We start from the raw sequence: 25,819 nt of genomic DNA on the forward strand, positions 1-25,819 counted from the left end.
TATCCAATCCATTTAAGTTACATTTTGCCTTTACTGTACCTATTAGATTATAAATTCTAACTATTCTGATCACAAACAAAACTGCCAACATTTTAACCATATTTTAAAAACAGATTTTTAAGACATTTGAAATATAGAAGTAGTAGAAATAACACAGCCTGTGCACACTTGCTATTGGCTGTCAACAACCCTGGTCCTAACAGGAGTGCACAAGCAACTGGATGCACAGACAGCCAATCAAAAGCTGAGTTGGCTTCTCAATGCAAATGCATTTACCTGTATCTATAGCATAACGTTATAACAGATATCCATTAATACAATGCTTTATCTGATCACCTCATTTGCTGAATTGGTTTTGTTTTACTAAAATGCCCAGAATTATTATTATTATTATCAGGTATTTGTAGAGCGCCAACAGGTTCCGCAGCGCTAGGACATAGGTGGTATATAAAAAAAAAACAATTACAGGGATTAAATGGGTAGAGGGTCCTGCCGAGAGTTGCACTGTTGTAGTCGGCTCTTATGAAGTTGAACTACAAACAGCTGGGCTCATAAGTTTACATGTTATGGGGTTTAAGGGGATAGCAGTGGAGATAGGAAGGTTAGTGTGTTTTTTGAAAAGCAGGAATGTAAACTTAGGACCTGGCCTATTTTTGGTTCAGGCCCTAGGTAGAGCTTGCTGATTGGTGGCTAAAGCGGTCCTAACCCTGCACTCTGCGTAGTATGTAAGTGCGCTCCCAATAAAAAGGCAACTGATCTTGCTGCTTTCACTCATGCATGTTATCTGTGAGACAAACTCACACATAGGAAAAAGTGAGCCATGAGGCAAAGCTGCTGATTGGGTGATAGTGACAAACTCCACACTTATTTTTAAGCATTGAAAAAATATAAAAAAAAGAACAATTATAATATTCCAAACATCATTCTTTCAAAATATTATAAGCAATTCTGCTAGCTCTACCATCACTTTAAGGTTATCACTTTTGTTGTCAACGGTTTAGACATTAATGGCTGTATGTTGAGTTATTTTGAGGGGGCAGCAAATTTACACTGTTATACAGGCTGTACACTCACTACTTTACATTGTAGCAAAGTGTAATTACTTTAGTGTTGTCACATGAAAAGATATAATAAAATATTTATAAAAATGTGAGGGGTGTACTCACTTTTGTGATATACTATACTGTATGTATATATATATATATATATATATATATATTTATATATATATATATACAGTATATATATATATATATATATATATATATACACAGACATATCCATCTTAGGACATGTATATGTATCTCAATGTTAAATCCCTTTGCCTGCCTTTTTTTCTAACAACTGAGATCTCATATCTTTAATATTTTTTATAAGATGCTGTTATTATGAGTGTAACTTTACTTGATGCATTTTTTATGTGTTTTGTGACACTTTTTAGTTTCGCGAAACAGTTAACCATAGCTCTGGAGTTGCAGTAATCATTCTAGCCTAAATAGCGATTGTGCTCAAGTGATCGTGTTTACTTTGAACTCGTAATATGAGCAGTAAGCCAGACAACACAAACACCCGCGATAAACCCCTTATCACTCGGGTGCAAATGTTTATGCCCCACTCATAATCTGGCCCCAGAGAATTTTGAGCATTTTTGCTATCTCTCTGTTTACACAGAAATAGAGCCTTTGGTTTTTTATTTACCTATGAAAACAATATTTATTGATTTATTTTGGAGGGGGGATAAAAAGAGCTTTCAGTGGATGATAGTTTCAACTAGCTATTTATTCTCAAACTTAAGAAATTGTAAGATGAACATATATTTATATTTTTAAATTAGACAACCCAAGGTATTGATCTAGGCCCATTTTGCTATATTTCATGCCATGATTTGACTGCAAAATGCCATCATATAAATAAAATAGTTAACTTTTTCACAAACTGTGGGTTTGTTTCAAACTAAGATTATTTACACACAACTACTTCAGTCATAAGACAAATGGTTGTACGTTTCTCTAGGATCCCCTTTGCTCAGAATTGGCTGACATGCATGGCTTTGCCATTGATTATTGGTAATTAGAAGGCCACTAATTGTAGCTGCACACGACACCTCTGAAATTGCTGGCAGTGAAGGGGTCAATCAGCTGCATTGTAATGTATTGTATTGCAGCGATTACCCTCTAACCTGACACCTACCACGTTCCTGATCCCTCCCAAACAGCTCTCTTTCCTCCCCTACCAAACTGGTCAACATCATCTTCCACCATCTTAGGTATTGGCATCCAGTCTGCCAGTTTGCCAATTAGTTTTTTAAAATGTATTTATTTTCTGTAGTGTAGCAATCCCCCCTTACACTCCCACCACCCTGATCCTTTAGTAAAAGTCCTCTTACCTCTCCCCCCTCCATATTTGTTACTGGCTATATGCCAGTGTTTAGTCGGAGCGGAGGGGGTGTGTGTATTTTTTTTATTTATTTATTATTTTTTTAATTTTCTGTAGTATAGTGATCCCTCCTCCCTCTTCATGCAATCTTACTGTAGGGGCCCTCCGCCCCTCTAAAATATCATTTTCTGTAGTGTAGGCACCCAAACCTAGCTTACAACATGGAGGAGGCTATTATTTAAGAAGACTAAAGATTTACACTTATTTCTTAAAAAAATAAAAAAGAAACATAAATTCAAAAATGTTTCTGCATATTGTTCTCAGCCTAATTATATATAGCATTTTAAGTATCCATTGTTGAAAAGCAGGAGATAATCAGGAACGTGCACGTCTCTGCAACACTATATGTGAGCAGTTTTGCACGAATGTTATACATTTGCAAGAACATTAGATGGCAGCACTATTTCCTGCCCTGTAGTTCTTCAGACATGGTTTCTTTTCAACAAAGAATATCATAAGAACGAACAAAAGCACATTTAATAATACAATTGAAGTGAAAACTTTTTCTTTTTTTTTAAATTGTATACTCTGTCTGAATCCCAAACCAAAAATGTTGGGTTTCATGTCCTTTAAATTAAGGTTTACTGTCCCTTTAATATGTGCACACAGCACTTGGGATCAAGAATGAGAAACCAACCACTTACTTGCTGATCCTGCAGTTTGACTCCTACTACTCTGAATGTATTGCTGGAGGTGTTGTGATATATATTTATCCGACTGAATCCTTGCTGTCCAGGTTTGATTGGCACCCATTTCTTACTTGTGTCATCGTAGATCATTACGGAAGCGCGTGCTTGGCAAATACTCTGTTCACTGTAATTAAAGAGAGAGAGAGAGAAATTAATTAATTGTGGCCCTAGATATGTCAGACAATTTAGGCGTGACAAAAGGTAGTGGCTCTGAGTCTCGAAGCAACTGTAGATGTCAGAATGAAAGGTTTGGGTATAATAAGCATATCATAATCATAACCATTAACTGCAAGGCTATATAAAAAGCAAATGCAGACACAGGCATGCAAATGAGAAATGCAGAGGGCTGCAGATTTAAAACAACTGTACAATTTGCCTCTTAAAGGGACTGTTTACTCCAAATTTAAATTGTTAGATAGTAGATAAGGTTGAAAAAAGTCAGAAGTTTAACCTAAACAAATCTAATATACTTAACAAAAAAGCTCCAGATGAGCTTAAATTAATCTCATTAAAAAAGGTGACTCATTTAAAACAAGCAATCATATCCCTGAATTCTGCTTATAGCCAGAAATCTATCTAAGGTATTGGCATTTACTACCTCCTTAGGTAATGAGTTCCACAATTGTATTCCTCTTACAGTAAAAGAGCAATACAATTGTATAAAAGATAGATAGCTCCTTTACTACCCATTCTAAAGCTTTGCACAACCATCATCGTTATTTTAATATACTTTATAACCTTTAAAAATCTAAATGTCTGCCTGTTTCTAAGTACTGTCTGCCTGTTTCTTAGTACATTTTTATAGCTTCTAACAGCTACACAATGGTAGTTCATGTGTGCCATATAGATTGCATTGTGCTAACTCCTGTGGAGTTATTCATGAGTCAGCATTAACTGGCTAAAATGCAAATTTGTAAATAGCACTGAGATAAGGGGGCAGTCTGCAGATGCTTAGATACAAGATAATTACAGAGGTAAAAAAGTATATTAATATAACAATGTTGGTTATTCAAAACTGGGCAATGGGTAATAAAAAAATTATCTATATTTTTAAGCAATAAAAATTTGGAAACAGATTGTCCTTTTAATTCAGATTTGTGTTATTCTCTTTGTATCCTTTGTTAAAGAAGCAATGCGCTACATGTAAAGCCACTACTTGTATGTAGCACTACTATTGCTCCAGCACAGGAGTGGCAATTATTACTATTATCATTTATTTGTATAGCACCGCAAAATTCTGTCAAGTATTAAGAAAGTTGAATGCTTATGGCGTCCATATTATAAGATCACTGTTTTCATTTTCATACATTCTCATGCCCTCAGGGTATTGGTAACAGAGCAGTGCAATTCACATTAGATTAGAAGCACTTTTGCATAAATACGTTAAACCTAATGAGATGATCCATTGTCATCTAAAGATGCACGCTCCCATTAATACTCTTCCCAGCCTCAAGAAGCAGATATCTAGCGCATGGGCAATGGGAATATAATTGCTGAAGCTGGCAAATCAAACAGTGGGTTGCAGCACCTATTGCATTTATGCTGTCTAATGGGGGGAAACATATCTAAAAGGGGGGAAAATGTATTTGCAATGAAAATAATGCATTTTATAATTAATTTATAAATATTTTCTTATGGTGCCTATAACCTAAAGACAATCTTGTTTTCTCTGCACTCTTCTGGTTGTTAGACACAAATTTACCCATGCAAAACTACCATTAGTATTACACTGAGCAATACTGTTGAAGCTCAGTGTGCCGGCAATTGCTAAACCTGCCACAACCCTAATTAACGAATCCTTGGTGTCTGGATACATACCCAAACTTTGGAAGACTGCAAGAGTAGTGCCTATTCATAAAAGTGGTGAGCTAACCTTGGTTTCTAATTATCGCCCAATATCCTTACTCCCAGTATTGTCAAAAATCTTAGAATAGTGCGTCCATACACAACTATGTGAGTATTACCAACAATCTAACTATCTGACCCCTGATCAAACAAGTTTTCGCCCAAACCACTCCACTACAACTGCCCTTCTAAAAGTTTGCAACAACATCCAAACTGGCATGGAACAAGGAGACTTAACTGGAGCTATTTTCCTTGATTTTGCAAAGGCCTTTGACACAGTAGACCACAACATACTACTGCTCAAACTAAGAAAACTCAGGTACTGGTGATCTTCCTCTAACCTGGTTTCGATCATATGTATCGGATTGATCACAATATGTCTACATTTCTGACAGCGACTCCCTCCCTCTCCCAGTCACGTGTGGTGTTCCCCAAGGTTCAATTCTCGGCCCCCTACTATTCACATTATATATAAATGATCTGCTAAATGTCTGCAAATCCTCAACTGTACACATGTACGCAGTCGCAGACGACACGGTAATCTATGCATGCAAATCCGATTTGCCGCAGCTTGAGGCAGTGCTCCAAGACCAGTTCTCAGAGGTAAAAAAGTGGATCTCAAAAAACAAACTCTTCCTGAACACTGACAAAACTGTCACAATGAACTTTGGAATGGGACCTAAATTACACAAACTACAAAATTCCCATCTACGCATCAAAACAAAATCAAATGTCACGCTCACCGCAGTCCACTCTTTCAAATACTTGGGTATGTTGTTAGACCCCAATCCATCTTTTGGCCTCCACATAGAAAAACTTGCATTTAAACTCTATCAAAAACTAGGTGCCCTGTACAGAAACAAATCCTGCCTAAGCCCTACAGTAAAGGAACAGATTGCACAGCAAATGCTGATGCTAATCATGGATTAGGGGGACGTAGTTTACGCACCTGCACCGCAAACTCACCTTAATAAACTTAATACATTGTATAACTCGTTCTGCCTCTTTGTGCTACAATGTAACTACAGGACCCACCATTGTGACATGCTAAAAGAAATAAACTGGCTGTTGCTGGAATCCTCCATCTTTCCAGCCTTGTGTTTAAGAGTTTTTCTGGGAAGCACCCCCCATACCTGAGCAGAATGCTCTACCCGGCTATTCCCACCTCCTATTATCTCCGATCTAGTACCAGCACATTATTTAGTTTGCCTCAATACAAAAAGAAAGCAGCTCCCTTTTCCTACAGAGCACCACAATTATGGAACGACCTCCCTCACACTTTAAAAACTTCCCCAAGCCTAGAATCCTTTAAGAGATCCCCCCCCTCTCTACATATCTCAAAACAGAATGCACCTGTCATGGTTGATTATATATTTCCTACCTGCTCTATGTTAAATGTTTGCATATATTATGTATTAATATTGTTTCTGCATTTTATTGTACCCTATTGTATCAATGCAATGTTTTGTGGACCCAGGACATACTTGAAAACGAGAGAAATCTCATTGTATCCTTCCTGGTAAAATATAGGAGATACAGGACATTTTATGATTAGTTGAACTTTCAATGATTTTAGTTGTTTCGTGCAATAACTAATAACTAAATGTTATGAGTGTGCACGTCTGTCTACAGAAGTCTACAAAGCTTGGCAGGTGACCTGTTGTGCATACTCTATGTATCTGCAAACTTAGGTGGGATGTAATAACTCAAAATAATATCGAACACATTTAATTTGGCCTTAAATTGGCATAACCTAAGCGTTTCATGGCTACAACAAATATTACAATATTTTATTATGGTAAACAAAATTCAAACTTTTTCACACATACATTTCTTTTGCCGCTCTTTCACTTGTGAGTTTTAAACTTTCATGAAATGAATTTAGGAATTTATTGTGACGTACAGAGACATATTTTGAAAATGCACTTAATATCACGTGTAAACGTATTTTGAATTCATTCCTGCTGACAAAGATCTAAGAAAACAAGGCCTAAACGTTGACAACAAATGCCTATTTTTGCATTTCTCCTGTATGGTGGGGGTAAACCAGTTTCTCACCTGCCATAGCAAAGCTTTAAACATTGGGTCCTTTGTAAGTACCAAAATATGTTTTTCAAAACGTACAGGCAAAGCTGGTGACAATAATCTTGTTTACACTGATAAACAGCAACATTTTAATAATGAGACATGGATGTAAAATAGCAGGGACCTCTGTCATTCACCCAAGCTGTTTTAGCTTTTGCAGTATTGTAAAAAGGGGTTGATAATATATTTTATTTCCTTTATTTAGTATTGAATGAAAATATTCCCTAACATGTTCTCAATATTCACAAAGTGCTAAACATAATAAGTACAGTTGTAATGATGGGGAAAGATTATTTACATCAGTGTAAGTTTTATGTTCCTGAGAGGCTGAGTGTTATGTTATTAAAATAAAGGCACGTAGCGCCCTCTGCTGTCTTCCATGAAATCTGAGATTAAGCTGAAACCTAGAGCAAGATTTATCATTGGTGTTCTCCTAAACGCTTGAGAATTAAAGAGACACTAAACCCACATTTTTTCCTTTCATGATTCAGAAAGAGCATGCAATTTTAAGCAACTTTCTAATTTACTCCTATTATCAATTTATCGTTGTTCTCTTGCTATCTTTATTTTAAAAAGCAGAAATGTATGGTTAGGAGCCGGTCCATTTTTGGTTCAGTACCTGGGTAGCGCTTGCTGATTGGTGGCTACATTTATCCACCAATCAGCAAGTGCTAACCAGGTTCTGAACCAAAAATGGGCTTAGTAGGAGTGATTACCTTGTTTTTAAGCTTCTGCAGACTTCCCCCTTCTTTCAGTTCTTTTCAGAGACTTGCATTTTAGCCAATCAGTGCTGACTCACAGGTAACTCCACAGGAGTGAGTACTATAGTATCTATATGGCACACATTAACTAGTGCTGTCAACTTGCAAAATGAGAGATAAGAGGCGCCCTTCAACGGCTTAGAAATGAGCATATGAGCCTACCTCGGTTTAGCTTTCAACAAAGAATACCAAGAAAACAAAAGTAAATTAGAAAGTTTTTATTAAATTGTATTCCCTATCTAAATCATAAAAGTTTAATTTTAACTAGCCTGTCCCTTTAAAAGTGGGATTTTACCAATATTTGATACTTTTTATGAAACAAAACAAAAAAGTCTGTATTATGTGAGCTGGACATACACAAGAAATGTTGGGATTAAAATCAAGTTCAATGCCAAGAAATGCTGCTCAGTACATATGTAATTTAATGTAGTAAAACATTCAGTAACTGATATTTTAATTTGCAATGTTTTGTTACAATGCAGTAAATATAGCTTTCAGTGTTTCACACTTCAGTGGCCAACTCCTGCTACATTCTACAAAGTGATTGTTTAATCAGTGTAGTAGCTCATTAATATCTATCTCAGCAGAAGAAGCTTGATAAGAAAGTTTTAAGAGTATGTCCAGAGACTGAAAAGAAAACAAAATGTTGATTAAAGGGGGTATTAAACAGTATGAGGTTGTAATATAAAATATTTAAATGGCATTCAAGCCAAAATCCACGTGGATACATTTCAGTTGTGGACAGAAGCATTTTTGTAATATACATGTAAAGCAAAAATACTTCCAATAAAAGTTATAGCTGTTGTAAAAATGTATTTAAGTATGCACTGTGCACCAGCATTTTAAACACAGCTCTTGCTCAAAGAGGCTAAGGTGTTTGTAAAACCTGGTAATGACTACATTTGTTAATTGCTGACATGATACAATCCCCACTGGCACTATGAGCAGCTGCAGCATTTAAAATGCTGGTGCATTGAGAATATCTAGCTATGCTTCACATGCACGTGCAGAGAAAAATGCTAACACTTAAACAGTGATAACTTTTACTAGAAGCATTTTTGCCAATACATGTATATAGCAAATATGTCTGTATTCAAAGATGTAATTCATCTATGTGCGTTTAAATTTTGACCTAAATTCCACTGATTTTCTATAAAGTAAAGGGTGCTGCCATGTTTGAACTTAAGTTTTCCCCTTACAGTTAGGGACAAAAATAAAATAAGCAATACAAGAGACTGTGCAAACAGTGCTGCATGGAACATAGGATTAGGTTTCCACACAACCTTGTTTGCACAGCATCTTTTATTGTCTGATTTCTAGTAGTCCCTAACTGTCCTCAGCAGAAGAGATAGATAAAGGGGAACTAAGTTCAAACACAGTGGGGTTCATTACTTTATATAAACTAAACCTTTACACTTATATCTTCAATCTTTAAACAACTAGCATACCTGTAAAAAAAATACATTTACATATTTTTCTCTTTGCTTTGAATACATCGTTATGTCTAGCATGTATTTATTGTTTAATATTAAAGGGACATTAAACACAAAAAAATTCTTTCATTATTCAGATAGAATATACAATTTTAAAAAAGTTTCCAATTTACTTCTATTATCAAATTTTCTTCCTTCTCATGATATTCTTTGTTGAAGAGATACCTGAAGCACTACAGCACAGGAAATAGTGCTGCCATCTAGTGTTCCTGCTAATGAATAACATATTTGCAAAAATGCTGCCATATGCTGCAGGCACGTGCACACTTCTGAGCTTACATCCTGCTTTTCAAAAAATTATAACAAGAAAACTAAGAACATTTGATAACAGAAGTAAATTGGAAAGTTGTTTAAAATTGTATGTTCTATCGGATCCATGAAAGAAATTTTTTTTATTTTTATGTCCCTTTAATTTAAATACTTTTAAACCTGTATTTTGTATGCAGAAACTTTGCAGTGCACTGTTTTATTACTGATATATACTATGCATACGTAAAGAAAATCAGTCTAATGCCTGTGATGAATCACTTTGTAGGAGTCAAACACAGGGCATGTGTGACCTTTTAATGCTAATATGTTTCAATAAAATCAAATGTATTATTTCCCTTGATATCCTTTTCTTAAAAAGCATACCTAGGTAGGTTTGGGGCTACAATGCACAACTAGGAGCTAGCTGGTGATAGGTGGCTACACACTCATGCCTCTAGTGATGTATTCAGCTAGCTCCCAGTAGTGGAGCTGACTTTAACTATGTGTTTAACTGTTTGTAGGGGTTAAGAACATAGTTATATCCAAAAAATAGGGGAATAATAAAATAATGTAAAACAGCATTTTCATTTTGCACCTGTATGTCCCTTTAACATGTACAAGATTTATCAACAATATTATATTCATCTTTAAAGGGACATTAAACACTTTCAGATGGTAATATAAAATGATAAATAGTATATATAGTATATATATATATATATATATATATATATATATATATATACAGTATATATATATATATATATATATATATATATATATATATATATATATATATAAACTCTGCAATATAATTTCATTATTGATTTTGTCCATTTTCCTGTAATTCATTTCTAAAATTGTGAGCTTTTCAGTTCCTGTTAGAAATGGAAGCACAGAACACTTATATCCCACACAGTCATTCGCTGCACACTCTAGTGATCTATTTATAACTGTCCCTAATTGGCCACAGCTGAGAAAGTGACCTAATTTATAACATGGCCGCTGCCATTGTTTTATAGACACTAACTTTACACTAATTTTATCAATATTTAAACCAATTAAACTTTAAAAAATACATCTACATAATTCTCAGACTAATCTTTTCTTTGAATGCATCATTCTATCTAGCATTTATCTAGTGTTTAATGTCCCTTTAATACACCGTTCCATAACTGCTACAAGTATTTTACAAAATACATATTTCATTACTGAACATAAAAGTAATTTATCAGGCGGAGCGTGCAGCCGTCGGTGATGGCCGCACTTCACTAGAGCTCCAGCATCGGCGGTGACGGAGCCTACCTTTTAGCTATCCTCACGCATCTCTAGAGCCCTAAAAACAGTTCCTGGCAGCATGTGAACAACTGGGGAGCTGATTGTAGGGGTTTGGCTGCATATTAGAGCTTACAACTTAGCGGCATCGATCAGCGGCCTAGGCCGTGCATATGACCTGTCTAGAGTGATCGGATACCAGAACGAAAGAACAGACCAATCCCCACAAGTGGAGACAACGCCCATAGATTATCAGGGCATACAGCTGCATCCTCAATTCCGGTGCCTGACCTAGTGTCAACGGTCCCCAGACTCTAGCGACATGAGTGAGAGACATCCTCCCGACATCCGCCATCTTGGGGGTAAGAGATCCTGCAAGCGCAGCACAAAATCTCAAATATAGCGTTACAGAATCCCAGGACATATGTAGTAACTTTTTAAACTGTAAACCTGAACGCTGCATAACAAGCAGAATATGTAAACGCTATACTAGCCTTAGACAGCAAGCCCCTATGCATCCAAAATAAATGCCATACTGAATCACATGGAAGGCTGGCCATCATACTACCCGGTCTCTATCCACCTACGAGGCTTGCTTACTAAGCACAGAATGAACTCTTTAACTTGCTAAAACTAGCTATAGAGGTGCACATCTTGTTTAAGCCACCTTGGTCTTGCTCTAAGACATCAGAAACTGGACACTAGCCACCATAAATACAATATAGGCTCATTCTACTGGGTTAAATAATCTGTTCCCCTGATCCTAACATGGCGCAGAAAAAGAACACAAAAGCGGACAAAAATATCAAATCCATTAATACTGCTGCCACTGTGAGCACCTTTTTCAAGAACACAGACAAAAACAAAAAGAAAAAAGCAGACGCACTCCACATGGGAAGTGAAGATGAATCATTATCAGACTTCCCGGGCACCCCTCCAGACCACACTTTCTCCCCAGACCCTGCACAACAGACCCCCGATGGCCCAGTGACACTCAAAGCCATGGAAGCCCTAATAAATCAAGTTAAGTCCTGCATCAAGTCTGAATGTGCTGAGCTTAAAAGAGATTTAAATGAACTTGGCTTTCGTGTTGAGACCTTGGAGAACGATAGGGAAGAGCTAGTAAAGGAAATGTCCTCTATGTCTCACTCAATTGAATCGCAGCAAAAGCAAATTGTCGATTTAGAAAATAAAATTGACGACATTGAAAACCGGGCGCGCCGGAACAACCTCAGGATTAGAGGGGTCCCAGAGACAATAAAAGGCGAGGATATACCTGACCAGCTGCAGAACATGTTTCAATCTCTGGCAATTGCGTGCCAAAGAATAATAGGGCTCATCGTGCTTTACGTCCCAAACCCTCCGATAACCAACCTCCCAGGGATATCATTGTCTGCTTCCAAACTAATAGAGATCGGGAGAAGATATTCCAGATGGCAAGAGAACACTCTGCATTCACGTTTCTGGGATCTAAAATCCAGATATACCAAGACCTTTCAGTAAGAACGCTTCAAATGAGAAGAGAATACGCCTTCTTTACCGCCCACCTTCGGTCTCTGAAGATCCCTTACAGATGGGGCTTCCCTGTCTCCCTACAGGTGGTTAAGAACGGCAAGCGCTTTGAGTGCACGAGCCCCTCCGCGATTACCGACTTCTGTGGTAGACTTGATATTCCTGTCCCAGAAACGGCTACTACTCCACTGGTGAAAGCCCAGCACCTCCTAGGCCGCAGAGGAGAATGTGGTCCGAGGTAGTCAACAAGCAAGGCAAGAAAAAGCAATGTGTAGAACCACCTAATCAACTAGAAAACACTTGACCCATAGTCTGTATCTATTGGTGACTGAAAGTTCTCGATATCTGGACACTCTCTTTGTTCTCTTAAACGATGAAGAGCCAGCCCTCAGAAAAGGATGGTAACCCCCTTACATGCAACTGTTTACATTAATGTTTTATGCTTTAGAATAGTATTTTTTGTTCTCTGTTCTTTCACTTATCTTTTGCTAGCTTTCCAAGTTTAAATCAATGCATAGATTCAATGATATATAACTGCCTATGAAATGGGCCCTAGCCCTAATGGGACATTTTAGATCACTATCATATACTAATAGGGGTCACAATAAGAATATGTTAACACAAGATCATTGCAGTTTTGATTTCACTGTTTGAAATGCTGTCAAACTAGTTACTTGATTATACTCTGGAAATGTTTGAGGTAATATTCTCTATGTTAAATGCCTCTTGGTTAGAGCTCCGCCGAGCCGATCTTTCCTCCTCTGTCAGTTTTTCTCTTTCCTTTAACCCTTCTTCTCCTGGAAGAGAGGGCATAGATACGCTTTCCTTTCTTTTCCTATTTCCTCTCTTCTTTACCTTTTTTTTTCTCCCTTCTTTCCCCTATTCTTTTCCCTTTTTCCACTCTCCTCTTTCCTCTTCCCCTCTTTTCTTTCTTTGTTCCTGTTTTACAGTGTTAAAGTTTGGTGCAGACTGATCATACTGATAATTAGCCTCGGTGGTTTGCTCACACAACATCTTAACACACTACTCCCTCATAACACCTTCGTAACACCTAGACAAACATGGATTCACACACCCCGACTAGTCAAATGAGTACGTTCATTATAGTCTCACAAAACGTTAAAGCCTTTTTGGCCCCTCAAAAACGATCCATAGCCCTGCACGACTTTTATAAAAAGCGCTTGGACGTTGTAATGATCCAAGAAACACACTTTAAACGAAATCACGAGCCTACCTTGTCCCAATTTTACTTTGACAAGCATTTTTTAAGCTCTGGCCTGACTAGACATAACGGAGTAGGCATTTTCTTTAGAAAAGGGACTTCCTTTAAATTGTTACAGAAAACTCAAGACCATGACAGCAGGATATTAATCCTAGTGGGGTTATACTACGGAAGACCGATAACAATTGCCAACATCTATGCCCCTAATCGCCCCTCACCTCCCTTTTTTCGCAAAGTCACTAATCTAATATTAGACATAGCCAAGGGACCAATCTTACTAGGGGGGACTTCAATTTTCCTTTCTCGCCTACACTTGACACCTCTACAGGTAGGTCTTACTTGCGAAACGTCCAAATAAAAGCTAATAGCCAGGCAATTAATACCATCCCCCTCATGGATACCTGGAGAATCACACACCCTTCAACTAGGGATTATACATTTTTTTTCCAGCCCACAGCGCTCCTACACCCGGTTGGACTATATCCTTTGTGACCAAAATATACTGACGTCCCTTTCTGACTCCAGGTTATATCACACTACATGGTCTGACCATAGTATGGTATGCTCCACATTTAAATGGTCCCCTAAACCTCTACACCTCCAACACTGGAAACTCAACGACCATATTTTCTCAGACCCATTAATAACCTCTGACATTACAGAGAAGACTGAGGAATTCTTTTTCATTAATATTCCCTCTGTCACCTCCCCCGCAAATAATTGGGAAGCATATAAATGCTACATAAGGGGACTAATAATGAGCCACACTCACAAATTAAGAAAACAAAAAGCGGCACAATATTTGAAGTTAACAAAAGACTTTCATAGCAGTGAGAAGGCACTTAAACAAAACCCCAAATCTCAACAACTCCTGGCAGCCTCACAACAAGCTAGGGAAGCACTTAACCAGTAACTGGTTACAAATGCACACCTCAGAGCTCTCACGCAAAAATCAAATTTTTTTATAGAGAGCAATAAGGCAGGCCGCCTCATGGCTCGCTCCCTCAAAAAGAAACATTATAAGACTTTCATAGCTAAAATATCTGATGCCTCAGGAAACTCTTTCACAACTAGTGGAGATATAACTAACCAGTTTGCAAAATATTACACCTCTTTGTATAATCTTGCACCCCCCAATACAAACACAAAACGCCAGCTATTGCTAGATTATCTATCAGAGTCCCAATTACCATCCCTCTCTGAGGAGGAAAGTGCTTCTTTAGATCCCCAGTTCACCCAGCAGGAGTTGTTAATTGCCATCAAAAGCCTTCCACAGGGTAAAGCCCCAGGCCCTGATGGCTTCACCCCAAAGTTTTATCACCTATTTAAAACATTGCTAGGCCCCCACCTCTTATCACTATATAATTCTATAGGTAATGGTGGCCATTTTTCAAAAACATTGCTAGAAGCGACCATTTCGGTTATACCGAAACCGGGTAAGAATATAGAGCAAGTATCTAACTATCGGCCAATTTCATTAATAAATATCGACATCAAAGTTCTCCCCTCCCTCATCCATACTGACCAAGTTGGCTTTATTCCTGAGAGAGAGGCCAAGGACAACTCCATTAGAGTCTTGCAAACCATCCATACTGCCAATACCCATAAGACCCCCCTGATTTTACTATCGACGGATGCCGAGAAGGCCTTTGACAGGGTGGACTGGGAATTTCTGTGGTACGCCCTGTCAAGGTTCGGGTTTTCCAACACCCTAATCACACGAATATAAGCCCTATACAATAACCCTTCTGCTAGAGTTAATGTTAACTGCACTTTGTCCCAAACAATCCCAATATGTAATGGCACCCGGCAGGGATGTCCCTTGTCTCCACTGCTTTTTGCTTTGGCGGTGGAGGTCCTCGCTTCGAGAGTTAGAAATAATGATAACATACAGGGCATTACTTTCGGCTCAGCCCACCAGAAATGCCTGCTCTATGCAGACGATATTATATTCACTGTCCGCTCTCCAGCTATCTCCCTACCGGCCCTTCTCTCCGAATTAGTATCCTATAAAAAAATCTCCAATTTTTCTATCAACATGGAAAAGTCCACATTAATGCCCCTAAACCTGACCGAGGACGACCTCCGCTATATAAGACCCACACTACTTTTCAGATAAATGACAAATTACGCTACTTGGGAATAGATAGCTCATCCAAACTTACAGAACTATTCAACCTTAACTATATTCCTCTTCAGGAACAGGTTTGGGCCACTCTTGAAACTTAGCAGAAACAGGGACACCTCTCCTGGCTAGGGCGTATCAACGCAATTAAAATGACACTTCTCCCTAAATACCTCTACCTGACCTAACTACTTACTACCATGCAACTCATGCTGCACGTATTACAGCATGGAAACACGCAAAACCAAACAAACCCTGGGTACAGATTGAAAACTATCTTACTGGAAATCACAATCTGGGCGACATGTGCTGGACAACACCCAAACACAGACCAGCCTCCATTTATACTAACCACTTTGTGACAGCTACGTGGCGAACTTGGGATAAAATACTGACAATAGACAAAAAGATATCGAGCTTACCATCGCCCCTTACTCCTCTCTTGAACAACCCCCTAGTTATGCAGTCTGGCAGCATACCCACGCCAACAATAGAGGGATCTCCCACTAACATCCCGATACACCTACTTCTTAATAAAGGACTGATTCGCCCGCAAGCAGAACTCTCTCAATTACTAGGCCCCCCATTTCACCTATGGTTTCCCTATTTACAAACTAGACATGCTATCACTTCCAACCCCCACAAAGCTGCCCTCACTAGAACCCTCACCCCCTTTGAGAATCTCTGTGCCTCGCCCGCTATAAGTAAAGCCCACATTTCTATCATTTACAAGATATTACGGGGCTCTTTCCCTTCTAAAAAAGCTTCATATATATCTAAATGGGAAAAAGAATTAGATATCAATATACCAGAAACCAACTGGAACCACATTTTTACAGAAATTAAAAAGTCATCGTTGTCATTGACAATTGTTGAGATGAATTACAAGTTGCTTTCTCGTTGGTATCTGACCCCTCATCGCTTACACAGCATATTCCCTAACTCTTCCCCCTTATGTTGGAGACACTGTGGGGAGCGTGGCACTCTATCTCACATTTGGTGGTCCTGTCCACTAATACAAAACTACTGGCAGGCTATAAATGAATGTATTAACACTACCTTAGGAACTTCGATAACACTATCTCCCACCATTGTCCTTTTGAATGACACACCTAAAATCCTGTGTAGATATAGGAAGAAATTACTGCAATCCATGTTAAATTGTGCCAAGCGCCTAATTCCAAGGTATTGGAAGAAACACCAAGTTCCTGATTTCTTAATGTGGGTAAGAGAAATGAATCATGTACTGTCTTTAGAAAAAGTGTACTACATTTACATGGGCAAGCAAGACTTCATTGCAGATATACTATACATATGGGAGCAGAGAGAATAGTTACACTACAATCATAGCTGCAGTGTATATATTATATCTAGTACTACCCCCATTGTTGGGGTGTTGGGGACACGATCTGTCGAGGCTTAGATTTTTAGATTTATAGATTTACAGATTTATATTTTTTCTAGGTATTGCATTACCAATGTACTTTTTGTATGATTCGCTATCACAGCTACTGTATTTTTCGGTCTGTAACTGATGTTTGTAAACAATCCATGTTGGATTGGCAATGTTGCATTCCATGTTATGTTATTCTAATTTATAAAAAAAAAAAAAAAACTGTTTAATGGAATAAAAAAGTAATTTATCAGGGAAAAGTTCTATTTCTTTTCTTTTTTTCTTTTCTTGTGACGTTCAATGTATTTTTTTTTCTTTGTGCTGAACACACATAATTTATTTTTCATTCAGTTTATCCATTTTTTTTCCTTCATGAAATTCTGTGTGATGTGATGTATTTGCTCACAGTTCCAAGTCGTGCTGTGGTGCGTTGCCAAAGGGATAACCAGCTAACAACGGTCTAGCGACTTCCAACCAGACCACAGTCTCCGATCTATTTCCAGGGTGTTTTACAAAAATACCTTCTATATTCAGAAACCCACAAAATGAGTAATTCAGTTAAAGTAAAGAAGCCTTTTCTGAGTATTACTTGGACACATTTCTATCAAGAAGGTGTTGTGCTGCTGTTGTGTGAGTGTATATGTCTGTGTGTATTTTTAGGAATTTATTTTTTTCTAGAGGAAAAAAAAAATGATGCCACTACGGTGAGCAAACTTTATCTGTTGTGTATATGAAAAAGCGCGAGTTTAAAATGAGAATTTGATACTTAAACTTAAAGGGCCATAATACCCAAATGTTTAAACACTTGAAAGTGATGCAGCATAGCTGTAAAAGCTGCCTAGAAAATATCATCTGAACATCTCTATGTAAAAAAGAAATATATTTTACCTCAAAAGTTCCTCAGTAGCCAAATCCCATTGTAAAGGATTTCTAAGCAGCATATTAGTATGTCTGTCCCGGGACAGCTGAAGGGATGAGCCTTGTGCACTCTCATGTTATTTCCCTATTCAGTTTAGGGAAATTTACAATGAAATCTCATGAGAGTTAAGTCAAATCTCATGAGGTCACAGTAAAAGAGTTCATGACCTCAGCACTGTTGATGCTGATTGGCTGCAGTTCATTTCTTCATTTTTTTTTTTTTTTACCTGCAGCTGGGAGCAGCTGAGTATAACTTTTTACACAGAACTTACTCTGCTGAGCTGAGGAGATTGTGAGGTAAAATATCTTCCTTTTTTACATAGAGATGCTCATGTGATATTTTCCTGTCAGCTTTTTACAGTTATACTGCATCAGTTTCAAGTGATTTAGCATATGAGCATTATGTCCCTTTAAAGGAAATAAAGGGGATACATGGAGGTTGACTCCTGTTACTGCCTCTTGTTTACATTGATTTTCTAGAGAGAATACTGCAGTATTCATATTACAAATAACAAAATCAAGGAAAAGCAACTATGTGTAGACAATTTAATACACTCCAACTGGTAAAAATTTGCTTTGTTCCCTTGTTATTCTTTCTTGAAGAGATATCTAGATAGGTAGCGTACACGTCTGGAGAAGTACAGGAAACAGTGCTGCCATCTAGTGCTCTTACTAATGTATAACACTGTTGCAAAACTGCTGCCATATAGTACTGCAGACACGTGCACGCTCCTGAACCTACCTTCCTGCTTTTCAACAAAGGATAATAAGAAAACAAAGAAAATTGAAAATAGAAGTAAATTGGAAAGTTGTTTAAAATTGTATGCTCTATCTGAATCAAATCTTTGGGTTTTATGTCCCTTTAAAGGGACAGTAAACACCTTGTAATTACAAGAAATGTATATTGTGTTGCTATAGAATAACTTATCAACCAAATCTAAATGGTTTTAAAACAAATAAACATCCTTTTTACAGCAATCGTTTATCAATAACCAAACTCCATTTGGTGAAGCCAAACTGGGCTTTAGTCTGCAGACAACACGGCTATTCATGGTCATAATAATAGTATGAAATGAATTGTTAGCCTTGAGAAGTTAGCAGATGCATTTCAATACATAAAACTACATTTTCAGAACTAAATGACATGAAAGGGGTCAAAATAAATAATGAATGTATATTGCAAACATTGTTTTAAGCACAAACTAACATTTTATGTAAACATCTCAAGCTGTTTACTGTCCCTTTAACTTAGTGTTTTTACTCCTTTGACCCCCCTTAATCTGCATCATTTATCTATCGGCAAAGCTACAATACAGGAAAGAAGCCCCCGAAATGATGTTCCATAACTTCCATTAATTATCAGAATCAACATCCAGCAACTTATTTTTACTATCATAAGCAGTCATGATGCTGTTGATGATTCCTGCAATGTCATTATTCTGTCTGAAGACCCCTGACCCCTGACTCTACCCAGACTTCCTGACTGCAGCTTAGAACTCCAAACTGTACCTCCAAACCTCCTGGCTCCAACCCCTAGAACCCTGACTCTACCCAGACTTCTTGACTGCGCTTTACAACTCCTAACCCACCAGAAACCTTTTGAATCCAACCAGCAAATCCCTGACTGCACCATAGATCTCCTAAACCCACCCCAAATCTTATGCCTCAAACTCCCCGCCCACTGACTTGACCTAGACCTCCTAACTGCACTAAAGAGCTCCTAACCCCACCCAAAACCTCCTGACTCCAACTCCCAGGCCCCTGACTCCACCCATACCTCCTGACTGCACCTTACCTTCTAACATTAAACCTCCTAACTGAAACTCCAAGACCCCTTACTCCCCCCCAGACCTCCTGATTGCACCTTACTTTCTAACCCCAAAGCTCCTGACTCAAACTCCCAGACCCCTTACTCCCCCCAGACCTCCTGACTGCAAATTACACCTTCTAACACCATCCAAACCTCCTGTATCCAACCACCAGACCAACCAGACCTAACTGCACCTTAGACTTCCTAACCCCACCCAAACCTTCTGACTACAACTACTAGACTCCTGACTCCACCCAGACCTCTTTACTGCACCTTAGACCTCCTAACCCCACCCCAAACCTTCTAACTTCAACCCCTAGAACCCTGAATCCACCCAGACCTCCTGACTGAACCTTAGACCTCCTACCCCACCCAAACCTCCTGACTCTAGACCACCTAACTTCATTCCAGAACTCCACAACGTCTCCCCTGAACCACCGAGACATCTGTCAGACCCTCCTGGTGGTGAGATGGTAGTAAAGAATGTTAAGGGGTATAAAGTTTAGTTGTAAAAACACCAAGGGCTTGTGAGAGTTTCTAAGAAACCTTACCAGTACTATGAAGTCTGTGTTGTAATTCTCTAAAGGCAGTTTTTCATTTGAGAGTCTCGCAAACAGGTGTTCCCTGCTTATGTGAAGTATGTAAAGGCGATGCATAAATTACAATAGGGCTCACAAAAATCGTAACTTAAAAATCATTTAAAATTAATACATGAAATATTGAAATAGAAATGTACAGTCAAAAATTGTATTGTTTAATCACATCATAACTAAAGTATTTTGCAAAAATGTTATTTTACCGAAAAATCAAAACTCATATTGAAATTATGCAGGGAAAAACCTATTTACGGAGTACAGAAGAAATCGTAATAAAACTACTCTGCAATTGCAAAAAGATGCTGTGACATTCTTATTTATAATACAAAATTCAAAGCATATTATTCCCCTTATTGTAAAATGAGTTTTTCTGTCTCTGCTAACAGGCGAAACAGGAGCGTTCCATGAGAGTAGCTGAAATTTCCCTGCCAAGTCTGGCGTATTCTCTAAACATCTTGCTGGATTTTCTTCCAAACTAAAAGGTAGCAAGATTGTGTCAAAATACTCAAAACACTCATAAAAGAAACACCTGTATACAAAAATAGAGATGACTGTTAGATACTATTCGCTGAAAACAGTTATTTGATTTTTCTATTAGTTCACAGTAGTTAACTTTTAACGTGCGCCCCCTGCTTCCGTGCTAACTTCGCTCTCTCCAGCAAAGGATTCCTTCCAGCAAGCTCCATTATATTCTAGGGAGACATTTAGCAACTTGCAGGGACATATGATTTCTTTTAGAGAATTCACAGAGGACAGCCAATGCATGTTTTTTTCCGTTCAATCCAGCGACATTTTGATCATTGGGTTAAATGTATTTATTGCTTATTTTATTAACATACACTGTAAAATAAATAATCTATGCTTTTATATCAGGTCAGTAGGGTTGGTACACTTCTGCTCCTAAACTCAACATGGGTTGCATGTGGTTGGCTCACTGGTGTTTAAACACATAGTTACAGACACATTTTAGTGCTCTGAAGCTGACTTTTATTGTGTGTAATCATTTTGCAGGGGTTAAACACAGTTATTTTCAATTAATAGTGCAATAATAAACTGCTCTAAAACATTAAAGCATTTTCTTACAGATATTTTGACGTCCTTTAAGGGGACAGTTTACTCAAAAACTTTCTCCCCTTTAGTTTGTTCCCAATAATCCACTTTACCTGCAGGGGTGTATTCAATTGTTTACAAGTATTTCCTTTACCCTTGTATTGGTATTTGAAATAGTTAATTTAGCCTGTGGTATCCCCACCTATTTTGAAAGTTTCTAGCCTTAGGTCCAAGCTATAGATAAACTGTGTAATCACAGCCAGTAGAAGAAATTACACTCCCAGTGGGGTATAGAAGAGATAAGGTAATACAATGTTACTTTTCTATTGTTCTCTCCAAGTATTGGTCTTTGGACAGATATAAGATAAAGAAGCAGGTATATGTACACAATGTGATAAAGTAATGAGATCTGATTATTCCGACAAGCTCAACCCATTTTATTAGGCTGTGGCTTCAAAACACAAAATCAGCTATTTCATATACATAAATAAACCTTAAAAAGGAAATTCTCATACATTTAATACTCTTCAGTTGGTAAAAAAAAGTAATTGGAAACACATTAAGGGGAAAAACTACTTTACCGTATACTGTCCCTTTAACTAAGAGCACTGTAAGTGATTAGTTAGAGCGTTACATACTACACTGGGCTACACTCTGCTCTTAAATCTCTTCTTAACGGACACGTGCTTAATGCTGCAACACTACTGCTATTTTTAGTATATTGTGAATGAAATGTGTTACTTCAGAGGAAATCATTTCCTTGCTAGAATTCTATTTTTAAAAAAATGAACTTGAAGCAAAATGTTATTTTGAAGGTTTTTAAAACTATTGTAAAATATATTTTTAGATGCATTTCACGTGCCAGATTGCCACATACAAATCTATCGCAGCCAGGGTGTATGTTAGTGAAAATTCTCATTACATGTTAAAGGCAAAATCACTTTAGTTTAAAACAGAGTATACAATTTTTTTTAAAGTTTCTAATTTACTTCTATTATCAAATTTGCTTTGTTCCCAAAGTATTCTTTGTTGAGGAGATACCTAGGTAGCTGTTTGTAGCACTACATAGCAGGAAATGGTGCTGCCACCTAGTGCTCTTGGAAATGGTTAACATTCTTGCAAAACTGCTGCCATAGTGCTACAGACTCGTGCACGCTCCTGAGCTTACCACGCTGCTTTTTAAGATACCAAGAGAACAAATTAAATTTGATAATAGAAGTAAATTAGAAAGTTGTTTAAAATTACATGCTCTGTCTGAATCATGAAAGAAAAAAAATGCCTTTCATGTTCCTTTAATTATGTGTTTATTACCTTTGTGGCATTAGGGCCTTTTCCTTTTGAACTTTATGTCCCTTTAATGCCACATTAGTTATAAAGGTGAATAAAATATAGGTCCCTACTCAGGTTTTTGCAGGGTTACCAAATTATAATTCAAATAATTATATATAAAGAAAAAAGTTTTTTGCTTATTTTCCTATAGTCTTTCTCACTCTGAAAACCTGTTAACTAATTTACATATTTAACTGACCACAATCAACATTGATTATAATTACCAACACTTGTTTTCCGCTACTGAGTAGTAGCTGATAAAACCACAGCAGAATTTTGTTATTGTCTAGGGAAAAAAACACTTGAATATTTGCATTTTACTTTGTCCAATTAGAGGCAGCAGGAAATGAGTTTGTGCACTGTTCTTAGGAATCACCAAGTAGAATGTAATAAAGCCAGACACATTTAAAGACCCATTGCACAAACAAATGTGCACATTCTATGTGAAAGAATAACATTTAAACAAAAAAAATAACATAATTTATGCTTACCTGATAAATTCCTTTCTTCTGTAGTGTGATCAGTCCACGGGTCATCATTACTTCTGGGATATTACTCCTCCCCAACAGGAAGTGCAAGAGGATTCACCCAGCAGAGCTGCATATAGCTCCTCCCCTCTACGTCACTCCCAGTCATTCGACCAAGGACCAACGAGAAAGGAAAAGCCAAGGGTGAAGTGGTGACTGGAGTATAAATTAAAAAATATTTACCTGCCTTAAAAACAGGGCGGGCCGTGGACTGATCACACTACAGAAGAAAGGAATTTATCAGGTAAGCATAAATTATGTTTTCTTCTGTTAAGTGTGATCAGTCCACGGGTCATCATTACTTCTGGGATACCAATACCAAAGCAAAAGTACACGGATGACGGGAGGGATAGGCAGGCTCTTTATACAGAAGGAACCACTGCCTGAAGAACCTTTCTCCCAAAAATAGCCTCCGATGAAGCAAAAGTGTCAAATTTGTAAAATTTGGAAAAAGTATGAAGCGAAGACCAAGTTGCAGCCTTGCAAATCTGTTCAACAGAGGCCTCATTCTTGAAGGCCCAAGTGGAAGCCACAGCTCTAGTAGAATGAGCTGTAATTCTTTCAGGAGGCTGCTGTCCAGCAGTCTCATAAGCTAAACGAATTATGCTACGAAGCCAAAAAGAAAGAGAGGTAGCGGAAGCTTTTTGACCTCTCCTCTGCCCAGAGTAAATGACAAACAGAGAAGACGTTTGTCGAAATTCCTTAGTTGCCTGTAAGTAAAATTTTAGAGCACGGACTACATCCAGGTTGTGCAGTAGACGTTCCTTCTTTGAAGAAGGATTTGGGCATAAAGAAGGAACAACAATCTCTTGATTGATATTCCTGTTAGTAACTACCTTAGGTAAGAACCCAGGTTTAGTACGCAGGACTACCTTATCCGAATGAAAAATCAAATAAGGAGAATCACAATGTAAGGCTGATAATTCAGAGACTCTTCGAGCCGAGGAAATAGCCATTAAAAATAGAACTTTCCAAGATAACAACTTTATATCAATGGAATGAAGGGGTTCAAACGGAACGCCCTGTAAAACATTAAGAACAAGGTTTAAACTCCATGGTGGAGCAACAGTTTTAAACACAGGCTTAATTCTGGCCAAAGCCTGACAAAAAGCCTGGACGTCAGGAACTTCTGACAGACGTTTGTGTAACAGAATGGACAGAGCTGAGATCTGTCCCTTTAATGAACTAGCAGATAAACCCTTTTCTAAACCTTCTTGTAGAAAAGACAATATCCTAGGAATCCTAACCTTACTCCAAGAGTAACCTTTGGATTCACACCAATATAGGTATTTACGCCATATCTTATGGTAAATCTTTCTGGTAACAGGTTTCCTAGCCTGTATTAAGGTATCAATAACTGACTCAGAAAATCCACGTCTTGATAAAATCAAGCGTTCAATTTCCAAGCAGTCAGCTTCAGAGAAGTTAGATTTTGATGTTTGAAGGGACCCTGTATCAGAAGGTCCTGTTTCAGAGGTAGAGACCAAGGTGGACAGGATGACATGTCCACCAGGTCTGCATACCAAGTCCTGCGTGGCCACGCAGGTGCTATTAGAATCACTGATGCTCTCTCTTGTTTGATTCTGGCAATCAATCGAGGAAGCAACGGGAAGGGTGGAAACACGTAAGCCATCCTGAAGTCCCAAGGTGCTGTCAGAGCATCTATCAGGACTGCTCCTGGATCCCTGGATCTGGACCCGTAACGAGGAAGCTTTGCGTTCTGTCGAGACGCCATGAGATCTATCTCTGGTTTGCCCCAACGTCGAAGTATTTGGGCAAAGAACTCCGGATGAAGTTCCCACTCCCCCGGATGAAAAGTCTGACGACTTAAGAAATCCGCCTCCCAGTTCTCCACTCCCGGGATGTGGATTGCTGACAGGTGGCAAGAGTGAGACTCTGCCCAGCAAATTATCTTTGATACTTCCATCATAGCTAGGGAGCTTCTTGTCCCTCCCTGATGGTTGATGTAAGCTACAGTCGTGATGTTGTCCGACTGAAACCTGATGAACCCCCGAGTTGTCAACTGGGGCCAAGCCAGGAGGGCATTGAGAACTGCTCTCAATTCCAGAATGTTTATTGGCAGGAGACTCTCCTCCTGACTCCATTGTCCCTGAGCCTTCAGAGAATTCCAGACGGCACCCCAACCTAGAAGGCTGGCGTCTGTTGTTACAATTGTCCAGTCTGGTCTGCTGAATGGCATCCCCCTGGACAGATGTGGCCGAGAAAGCCACCATAGAAGAGAATTTCTGGTCTCTTGATCCAGATTCAGAGAAGGGGATAAGTCTGAGTAATCCCCATTCCACTGACTTAGCATGCACAGTTGCAGTGGTCTGAGGTGTAAGCGTGCAAAGGGTACTATGTCCATAGCCGCTACCATTAAGCCGATTACCTCCATGCATTGAGCCACTGACGGGTGTTGAATGGAATGAAGGGTGCGGCAAGCACTTTGAAGTCTTGTTAGCCTGTCCTCTGTCAGGTAAATCTTCATTTCTACAGAATCTATA

The 25,819-nt window shown here is 38.3% G+C and overlaps 1 protein-coding gene across 7 annotated transcripts in view; it reads right to left on the reverse strand.

Moving 5' to 3' along the window:
• The window catches only part of EVL (Enah/Vasp-like), a 360,067-nt gene that overhangs the window by 171,553 nt on the left and 162,695 nt on the right, over positions 1-25,819 (reverse strand). For all 7 annotated transcript variants that reach the window (XM_053697469.1, XM_053697468.1, XM_053697467.1 and 4 more), the window contains exon 2: positions 3,081-3,249. In XM_053697469.1, coding sequence (XP_053553444.1) covers positions 3,081-3,249 — 169 coding nt within the window. The remainder of the gene's footprint in view (positions 1-3,080; positions 3,250-25,819) is intronic.

This window comes from Bombina bombina, chromosome 1, assembly GCF_027579735.1.
Source record: "Bombina bombina isolate aBomBom1 chromosome 1, aBomBom1.pri, whole genome shotgun sequence".
Classification (NCBI taxonomy): domain Eukaryota; kingdom Metazoa; phylum Chordata; class Amphibia; order Anura; family Bombinatoridae; genus Bombina; species Bombina bombina.